The sequence below is a fragment of the Aethalodelphis obliquidens genome, unplaced genomic scaffold (assembly GCF_003676395.1).
Source record: "Aethalodelphis obliquidens isolate GAN/ISIS:26980383/991018 unplaced genomic scaffold, ASM367639v1 scaffold112, whole genome shotgun sequence".
Classification (NCBI taxonomy): Eukaryota; Metazoa; Chordata; class Mammalia; order Artiodactyla; family Delphinidae; genus Aethalodelphis; species Aethalodelphis obliquidens.
The window spans coordinates 2,506,203-2,516,307 of record NW_020838056.1 but is presented as its reverse complement, the minus strand read 5'-3'; the positions used below and the strand labels follow the sequence as shown (position 1 = coordinate 2,516,307).

At 44.9% G+C, this 10,105-nt stretch overlaps 1 protein-coding gene across 1 annotated transcript in view; it reads right to left on the bottom strand.

Annotated features, from left to right (window-relative positions):
* Positions 1 to 2,526: 2,526 nt before the first annotated feature.
* Positions 2,527 to 10,105, bottom strand: part of SCN10A (sodium voltage-gated channel alpha subunit 10) — a 77,809-nt gene continuing 70,230 nt past the window's right edge. The window contains 2 exon segments of the mRNA XM_027097140.1: positions 2,527 to 4,229; positions 6,965 to 7,235. Of these exon segments, the coding sequence (XP_026952941.1) occupies positions 3,022 to 4,229; positions 6,965 to 7,235 (1,479 nt within the window). The 3' untranslated portion in view covers positions 2,527 to 3,021.

Below are 10,105 nucleotides of genomic sequence, written 5' to 3'. Positions count from 1 at the left end.
GGGGGAAATTAGAACATTGCCAGAGACCTAGTCACAATGCCTCCTTCCACCTATTACTAACCTCTGCACTGCCTTTAATGGACAAATCCCTGCTTTTCTTTATGCATCCCTAAACAGTATATTTAATTTTGCCTGATTTTGAACCTCATAAAATCATATAGTATATACAGTTTGGTGACTGGCTTCTTTCACTCAATATTATGTTTTTAAGATTCATCCATAAACTTGTACAAGGCTATATCTCATTCTCATTACCACATAAAATTACATTTTAAAAATGTACCACAATTTATTAATTTATTCTACTGCTGATGGACATTAGGTTGTTTCTAATTTGGGTCTATTATGAACAATGATAATAAGAAATCTTGTTCATGTCTCCTAGAGCATGTGTGCATGGATTTCTCTAGGTTTCATACCTACCAGTGGAAAACCCAAGTCACGAGTATATGTAAAAAGTTTAAGTTAAACTGTTTTGCAAAATGGTTGTACCAATTTACATGCTCCAGCAGTGCATTAAACTTCCTGTTGCTCTACATCTTTGCCAGCACTTGATATTTGTTAGATTCTAAAACTTTTATAAATCTGATAAGTGTGTAGTGATATTTCACTATGGTTTTAATTTGAATTTCCCTGATTACTAATTAGGTTGTGTGCTCTTTCATATGCTTATTGATTATTCAGGTTTCCTCCTTTGTGATGTGCCTTTTCGAATCTCTTGCCATTTTTCCTACTGTGTTGTCTATTTTGTATTGATTTATAGATGTTAATAAAAATCTCTGAATATTAGACTTTTGTTGGATGTGTTTTATTTATTTTATCTACTTGACAGCTTGCCTTTTCATTCTTTTTAATGATCTATTTTCATGAATTTATGTTCTAAATTTTAATGTAGTCAAGTTTATCAGCCTTTTTAAAATTTTATGGTCACATAGATAGTTTCCTATATTATCTTCTAAAACGTTTATAGATTTGCCTTTCAAATATAGATACACCTGGAACTGATTTTAAGTACAAATAAGGTCAGATTCCTAGGTACCATACAGTTTTAGGTAGGGGTCCTTATCTTTTGCGGGGGACACAATTCAACTCACAACCTGGGACAAAATATGTAACAAGAATATATTTGAGAATAATATCATCTACTTAATAAAACTAGTCTGATGGTTGGGTACATTTAAGTCTTCCACAAAACATTGTAAAAGTAAGCCACTCCCTAAGCTCTCTGTCCACCCAGCTGTCTTATAAACACTTGGGCAAGCATCTTCTCCGAGGGCATTTTCATCGGCTGCATGAGATTTAGCCGTTGAAGTAGCTGCACAGTGAATATGTGTGCTCTCTGGTCCAGTGCCATTTGGTTGAACTCATCTTTTAGATACAAACCAAGCATCCAGAGAACAGCTGATCTGTACTGGGTCAGTCTATGCCCTCAGCTATTCCATCATCATCTTATTAACCTGCTTCTGTGGGTGCTTGCAAACCCCAATAAGCATTTCGAAAGCCTCTTTGGCCTCTGCTGGGCCAACTGTGATAGAGAAAGGATAGATTTTTCTGTGCGGCCCCAGAAAAATCTGTGTCCATGAAGCCTGTCAGGCGGACCAGTCTTCAGTCTTTGTAATTGAATAAACGGGAAATCTTATGAAGCGATAAAATACTTATCAATGAATTGACCTGAGCCTGTCATCATGGCAAGGAATGTCCCAAGAGTTAATAGACGATCATGGCTCTCATTAAGACCCTTTATGTCTTATGCTATCACACGAACTTCTTAATCTCTTTCATCTCAAGACCTGCCATGTGACTTTGGCCTGAATATCATCCCTTGGCAACCCTTCCACCATTCAATGCATAAATCCAGTGAATCTTTTGGGGCTTAACTCTCATTATGTCTTGTGCTTAGAGCAGTGCCTGTCATATAATAGGTACTTAAAAACATTTGTAGGATGAGTTAAAGAAAGTATTGGCCTTACCTTTTGTCTCCCAGATCATCTTTCTCAAAATGTTCCTTTATTTTTGATTATACTAATTATGGAGTCCTGGTCCGAGGGGAATGTGAAAACCTCCATCCTTAAGTCTATGAGATGTGAAACAGCCTCTAGAATATATTCAAAAGCTGTCTTTTGGCCATACAGCAGAAAGGTCTGGCCATTGCCGCTTCAGGGGAGAGTATTTTCGTCGTCTGAATTGGGACAGGGCATCATTGAGTTCTACAACATGAAATGCAAAGGCTGCAAAGACTGTCCATTCTGCCCCCCGCCACCATGGGGAAGTGGTTCAGAGGGTAATGAGTTTGGCCCAGGTCAGCCAGGCAAGCAGTGGGAGAGTTAGTTAGGATGAGAACAGGCTCCCAGGACAATGCTCCTTCCTGCCTACCCAGCCTGAACCCAAACTGCAAAATATCAGGAACCTGAAAGTGAAGGAGATGTGATTTATGACATGTCAGTGTCACATAATTTTTTAAAATGATGCTTTAGGATATAACATTGGTTTTGACATACCTTTAAAAATATTAATTTTAATGGGTATCTCAGAGGCCTTTCATGACATAGACCACAGGTATTACCCTGGGCTGGAGCAGCTGTCCGGCAGCTCTCAGCATGCAGTCATGCAAAATCCTAAATAACACTGCCAGTCTCTATGTGGTGTTTCACAGAGGATGACCTTGGACCTTTAGCAACATCCTTGCCATGTATCTTTGGAAATTCTGGTCCTGAGGTGTTTGTCTTGGTAAATATAAGCTCTGGTCACCATCAAAATAAAATGTTCCAGGGACATTTTCTGGAAAGTAAGGGAACCCATCATCTGATATTGAAAATTAAAAGGGAAGTCACAGCGGAAATGCCCTTGGCTTCTGACTCTTGTTAGTGTGTGAGGGTTTCTCCAAAGGTGGGTACCAACTGTATTCCCTGCCCCATTCTGACATTGTGACCAGTGGCATGCGTTGGTGAGGCGGTGGTGGTAAGTTGTCACAGAGCAGAAGGATACATCAGAGCTGGACATGCCCATGCTGGAGGGTCCTCACTAGGGCCCAGTGGCTTCCTTAGTGGCAGCCTCCCCTTCGTTTTGTATCGAGCTAGATGTGCTTAAGTTGACTTGATCACTAAGGCCTCTAGTGACACTGTCGTAGGATGGTGGGAAAGATGTGGCCGAGGCAGTTTCAGATTTGTCTGGGAGCACACAGTTTTCATTTGCCACGAATGCAACAAAGCCTTCATCTGGAAGTGGCACAGCCTCCTCCTCAGCCCTGGGCACAGGCGGGGGATTGGCGATCGTCATGGAGCGGTGCAGCACGTAGCTGCGATAGGCCTTTTGGATGACAGTGGCTGAAATGTCTTCTTGCTTCCACCGGAGGGTGGTTGCTATTGGTTCATAGGATGCTTTTGAAAGATTAGTTGCCATAAATTTCTCCTCCATATTTGCCTTCAGAGAATCCAACTCCCCAGATTCTCCCAGAACATTCTTGGTGAAGGTAAACAGGATGTCCAAACAGTGGATCTTATCTCCAGGGACCAAGGGCAAGTCCATCTGGATTAATATATTCCCATTGGGTTTTGGGATCCGCAGGGGGCCAGAGAGCGTGTCTGCAAAGTCTGAGAGGGCAGAGAAGGTAATGAACTGGGTGGCCTCCGGGTCGAACTTTTCCCAAGTCTCGTAGAACATGTCAAAGTCATCCTCGCTCAGGGGCTCCGTACTCTCCTTCGTGGCCACATTGAAGTTTTCCAGAATCACCGCAATGTACATGTTGACCACGATAAGGAAGGAGATGATGATGTAGGTGGTGAAGAAGAGGATGCCCACGATGGGGTTCCCACAGTCCCCTCTAGTGCCGTTGCTGTTGGGCAGGTTGGGGTCGCAGTAGGGAGGCCCCGTGTTGAGGATGGGGCTGAGGAGTCCGTCCCAGCCTGCTGACGTGGTGATCTGGAAGAGGCAGAGCATGCTGTTGGCGAAGGTCTGGAAGTTGAACATGTCATCAATGCCAGCCTCCCACTTGACGTAGGCGAAGTTGGCCATGCCGAAGATGGAGTAGATGAACATGACCAGGAAGAGCAGCAGCCCAATATTGAAGAGGGCGGGCAGGGACATCATGAGCGCGAAGAGCAGCGTGCGGATGCCCTTGGCCCCGCGGATCAGCCTGAGGATGCGGCCGATCCGGGCCAGGCGGATGACTCGGAAGAGCGTTGGGGAGAATAAATTTCCAAGTGATGTAAGAATTGCAGAAAACACCAGGCCTTTAAAAGTGAGGGGAAATGATCTAATTAGTACTTCCAACCACGAGCCCTGACAAAGTTGACTGGATCACACCCCCTCTTCTCTGCCTGGTATGGACCTCCAAGTGAGCACCCATATTCAGGGACTCTGGACCCTCTGAGCCTGGCACAGTGGATGGCATAAAGTAGGGGCTCAGTAAGTGTCCATTGCATAAATCCTGTCTCCCTCGAGTAAGTCTCACCTTTCCCACCATGTTCTTATCTTTCCCTCCATCCAGATACATTCTTAGTCAACCTACATGGTCAAAACCCAATTTCTGCAGCCTAGTTCAGCTGAAAGTGATTGCACCCTGTTCCACATGCTCACAGTCCTTTGTCTGTTTCCGTCTGTAACATAGACCCGGCTCTTTCCTGAGAATTCAGCCTTTGGGTCATGCCTTTACTTCCACCCTGGTCCTGTGCTCTGTGAAAGCTGGGACCCACTGTGATTCATCTCCCTATCTCCTACTGCGAAGATTGACTCAGTTCCTGGCACATGGTCCTGTGGATAATTGTACAGAGCCTAGTATTAATTATAAGGGGCCTGAGGACTTGGGCAACTTGCTGACAGCTAAAACAGAATGGTTTTGAATGGCCAGCTGTCTGCATAATAGATTTTATTTGTTTCTTTCATTTCCAGCTGTGTTTGAACTCTGTGTTAGGGCCTAGAGATGGGCTAGTTTAAGGTCATTTATAGCCCCCTAACCCGAACTATGAACAAGAGTGTGTATATCTCCCTATGTGATATCTAACTTGAAGCTTTGTGAAACTTGGTCTTGGGGACTGTGGAGGCCTGTTAAGACCACCAAAGATTAGGCAAGGCCTTTAGGTCAAACAGGATTCAAAACCTCTCAGGAGAAATGGTGAGGGGTATGATAGAAGCTCTCTCTCCTTGCCAGGGTGCCCTTGATCCCATTCTCCTACTCACCTTTTGTCCTATGAATATGGGTGGTCACAGTATTGTGTTGGAAGGAGGAAGGAAATGGAGGAGAATTGGGATAATTATAATTTTGTATTATGAAATCTTTATGAAAGCCCCTCTCTTAAAGTCCAGTTTAACTGGGGCATTTTCCCATAGTGTGAGATACATATGTGTTTTTATAATCTACTAAGATTCTGCCAGCCAACTAGCCTACCTTTACAAGGGAGAATGAGTCTTCATACTTGTAACAATTAGACAATCAATACATGTCTTACAGGTGGAAAGGAAGAAGGGGAGAGGGAGGGAGAGTGGAAGAATGGCTAGTGGGTTCTTGCACTTGTTTTCGAGCTGTCGTTATGAGTGATTTCTGTCCAGTGACGGGTGTTGCTGTGTAGGTCATAGGAACTGGTAGTTAAGGTGTCCCCATAATAGAATGGAGTACTCTGAGTATATTTTATTTCTATAGTACTGATATGGGAAGTCACATAAGCAAGCTCCCTTCTCTAATATAAAATAAAAAATGGCCTTTAGAGTCTCTCACTTTGGAAGGCAAACAAAACAAACCTCCCCCCCCCAGCCCCTGGAAAACCCAGCAGCAATAGGAAAATAAAACAAAACAAAAAACAAAAATAAATTTAAACTCCCCAAACAAACACAACCCAAGGCTGTGTTTCAGCACCAGGATAGAGAGATTAAGTGCCGCCTTTGTTGTATTCAGATGCTATTAGCTCTTGATAGTAAATCAATGGAAAATAAAATCTACAGCTATGCCCTGACATGAAAAGTAAGGAGGTCATGATATAATAGGTCAGGATATATTTACAAAGCAAAGTAAACCTGGTGTGCTGGGATTTGGCCTTTATAGGATCCAACTTTGGCTAAACCACACGAAGGCCAGGGACCGTATCTTGGTCTTTGGTAGGAGGCTGTTAGTTTATTAAAAAGAATATTAGCATGGTCTAAATTCAGCTCCACCCTTTACAAACTATATGACCTTGCATAACTTTCTTAATCTCTGAGGCTCCACATTAAATGTATAAAATGGGTATAGTAACACTCCTTCCCAGGGCTGCTGTGGAGATCCGTGGATCCCAGCCCAGTGCTCAGAACTCAGCAAGCACTCAATTATGGTGGCTCCAATCCCCATTTTAACCTCTGACTCCATTCATTTTCTCTGAACACCGTTGGCCCCCAAATACTGAGCCTGTCATTCAACAACACCCAGACTAGGTCATAATAGCATTGATCTCTTGGCATTGGTCCCTTGACTTTACTGTCACTCATATTCCCTAAGTGGACAGTTATACAGAGATTTAATTCCAGACCCTTGACTTAAGAATCTCCTTTGAACAATCTCCTCCTGGTCTTTCCTCACTCTTCTGGCAACCACCTCCTTTTCCAGAAAGTATTTTATGACTCACCTCACACCACAGCACCCACTCTCTGCTTTGAAGGCCATAAAGATAAGACCCATTGGAAACTCCATCATCTTAGGTTTTCTTGTGCGTGATTGTCCCCTATCGGCTCCCAAATTTCTGGCGATGGCTGCACACACAGTAGGTGCCTGAATACCCTTCACGGCAGCATGGAGAAGGCTAGTGGAACCTCTGCATTTCACTGAGAGGCCCGGGGCATTTTAAATCTGCTGCTCTTGCAAAGCAGCAAATACTGGGCTCCTCTAACATACAACGTAGGTTTTTAAAAGTTTGTTAGCTGTCCCCTTGGTTTTGAAAGAGCAGCCAAAACAAGACCAAGTAGAGGCTGGGTGTCCCCACCACATGCGATGCCCACTTACTTCCAATGGAGAGGACCACGACAATTAAGTCAAATACATTCCAGCCATTGGTGAAGTAGTAATGCCTCAAGGCGAACATCTTCATGACACACTCGCCCATGAAGACGGCCACAAAGAACTGGTTGATTTTGTTTAGGACTTTTGTCTTTTCTTCACTCTGCTCATCAGTCTCCACCATCATGGTGATCATGTTGAGGCAGATGAGGACCATGATGATGATGTCGAAACTCTGCCTGGTCACGATGTCAAAGACAAAGCCCTGGTACTTGTTCTGAGAAAACAAGAGATGGTGCATCAGGCCTTTTAGCAACATAAACCAGGCATCTGGAGAGGCTGTGTTCTTCACAGATGGGTTTTTAAAGTCTGTCTCTTTTGTCTCCCTCACACTCCACATCCCAACAGAAGCAGAATCCTAACCCTCCAAAATCTCACTCTTAGTTGTTTCTACCTCATTGCCTCTCCTGGCCCCACGAAGTCACTAGGCACTTTGTCCTTGTCCATGCTCTTCCCTCCACTTGCAGTGCCCCTCCAGTCCTTTCTCTGGGCCACCTAAATCCCCATAGCCTTGAAGCTGCTGCATATCACAGGAAGATAAGCTCAGTGCTTTGTGATGACCTAGAGGGGTGGTATAGGGAGGATGGGAGCGAGGCTCAAGATGGAGGGGATATGGGGATATATGCATACATATAGCTGATTCATTTTGTGCAGATGTCTAAGCAGGTCTTGGTTGTTTGCATTCTTGGAGAGAGGCAGAGTGGTCTGGACAACCAAGAGATCATTTTTAGGGGGCTATTTTTATGGTGTTTAAAAAATTTTTCCTGGTGTGGCCCTCTAGAATTTCCTGTGCTGTTAACATCTTACTGGTCTGTGAGCTCTTGATTCCAACCTCATCCTCCACCCTCACCTTCTCAGACACTTCTGAGCTCTGTGGAACTCACCTGCCTTGATCTGCAAACTTCTCCTCCTACTCAGTGGCTGCTCACTCTCCTCATGCCATGGACCCTAGGGCTGGGGGCAGAGCTGAGGTCCCTCTTGCTTCCCATTGTCACTCCCAGACCTTTGCTCCTCCTGTGTCTTGTAAAACCCTTCCTCCTCTGATGCCTGTGTCTTCAAGTTAGCCTTCCTTTGCCCCCTCTTCATCGCTACCACTTACTGACCTCCTGGTCCCTCTGCTTCATTACTGATGAGTGAGACTCTTGGCCACACTTGGCCACTCTTGGCTATTAGCTCTCGGTTCCTTACCTAAATCTCTAATGACCTAGTTTTTCCTAACTTAGAGAAAAATCTTCCTGAATCTCACATCTCTCTCCAGCTACCAGCCTACTTCTCTCTTCACTTCACAGTTAAATTTCTTGAAGGAGTTGTGTGCAATCACTGTTTCCCATTCACGCCTCAGCCTACTCCAACATAGCTTTTGTTCCCATCCTGCCATTGAAATGGTGCTTGTTAAGATCACTCGTAACGTCCAACATACTGGTTTGGCATCGCTTACCGCCCCCTCTGCCTTGAAACTCTCTTTTCTTGGTTCCCAGAGGGCTTACTTCCCTGGTTCTCTTCTTGCCTTTCTGTCTGCTCTTTTTAGAGTCTTCTTTACTCAACCTTTAGATATTAGAGTTCCTCAAGGCTTAGTCCTATGTACCCTTTGCTCTTCACGCCATTCTTTCTCCCTTGGCAATTTCTCCAGCCTGTGAATTAATATGTGTGTGATTTTTACTAATTGTTTTCCTGTGTCACTGGACTGTCATCTCTGTGAGGGCAGGAACATCTCTCACTGCCCTATCCCCAGGGTCTGCATAGTATCTGGAATGCAACAGATGATCAATAGGCAGATGAATGAATGGATGACAGAACGGACAGCTCTGAATTACACACACTTCAAACAGAATTATAAAGCCACTCCACTAGGTTGATTACATTTAATTCTGTACAAAAGGCACTTCCTGAATGTGTACTGTGTACAGGGCTCTGCGTGAGCGGCTGTGAGGGAGAAAGGAACCTGTCATGAGTCTCACCAGGGAGCTCCCAGGAGCCACAAAGGGGAGAAGGGCTGTGACAGGGCTGGTTCCTGCTTTCTGCTTCATGGTGGGGATGGGTTGCTACCCTGCAGGGTTTGAGCAAAGAATCAGAGTGGGTCTGGCTCCAGGTATAGCTGCTGGCTTATGTCTTTTCTGGGATGCTGAGCCACTAATAGCTTTCATTTCATCACTGAAAATGGCAAAAAAAAAAAAAAAAAGAGGCCCATTCATGACTTCTAACTAAACAGAGCAGGCCACATTGCTAAGTTCTGGGCATCAAGTTTGCCCTGGATATTCAGCTGCTGGGGAGTGGAGCGGCTCTCTAGCTGCTCTTGGCTTAGCTTGTGGGCAGGGATCACTTCTTTGCAACCCTCGGGGCTCTCAGAGGTGATGAAGTGGGTGACTGATGATGTGATATTCTGGAGCCTATTATTTTCCTATAAAGTGGAGTATGTGAAACCTGATTTTAGTGATTTCTATAGTAGGGAACGTTATAGAATAAAATTTCCCAGTCTTGTGGAAGCCTTAGGCTCTGCTATGGATGAAGCATAAGATTTAGAACTTGGGATTCACGTGTGGCAAGGAGTAGTATGTACATGCCTGTGTTGGAGGTCCCTATGTCATCCGAGGCTGGCCCTGCCATGAACTGGCACCCATGCACCTGTGGAGCAGAGTCCTGTGCCAATGCTCAGCTTACCTGACCAGCTCAACCTGTTGGGACCCCTCAGGGAAGAAGATGGCCTTTCCAGTGCCAATAATCTAGTGAGGAGGAAACTGGAGCTGGGAAGGTGAGTCTTAGGTGGGAGTGGGCATTTCTCTTATTGCTTGGGCTTCTTTCTTGGCTCTGGACTTTGTGGAGGGCAGATGATCAGGCTGGTCCCACTGTGGGGTGGGGGCCAAGACGTTGCCTGCCATATGGATGCTGGCCAAGAGCTAGGATGGGCCAAGGCTCGTGGGCCCTGGAGAGCAGCCAGATGCAATTGCCGCCTGGGCCCTGATCTGCTAGTTTCCCTTTTGGTATCCCTAAACCTCAAAGTCTTGTTTAAATGTTCCAGCCTTGCCTCAGCTATGCTAAAGGGAACAAAGGAAATAATGTTTGCCGTGCCTGGACCAGAATATTAAGGAG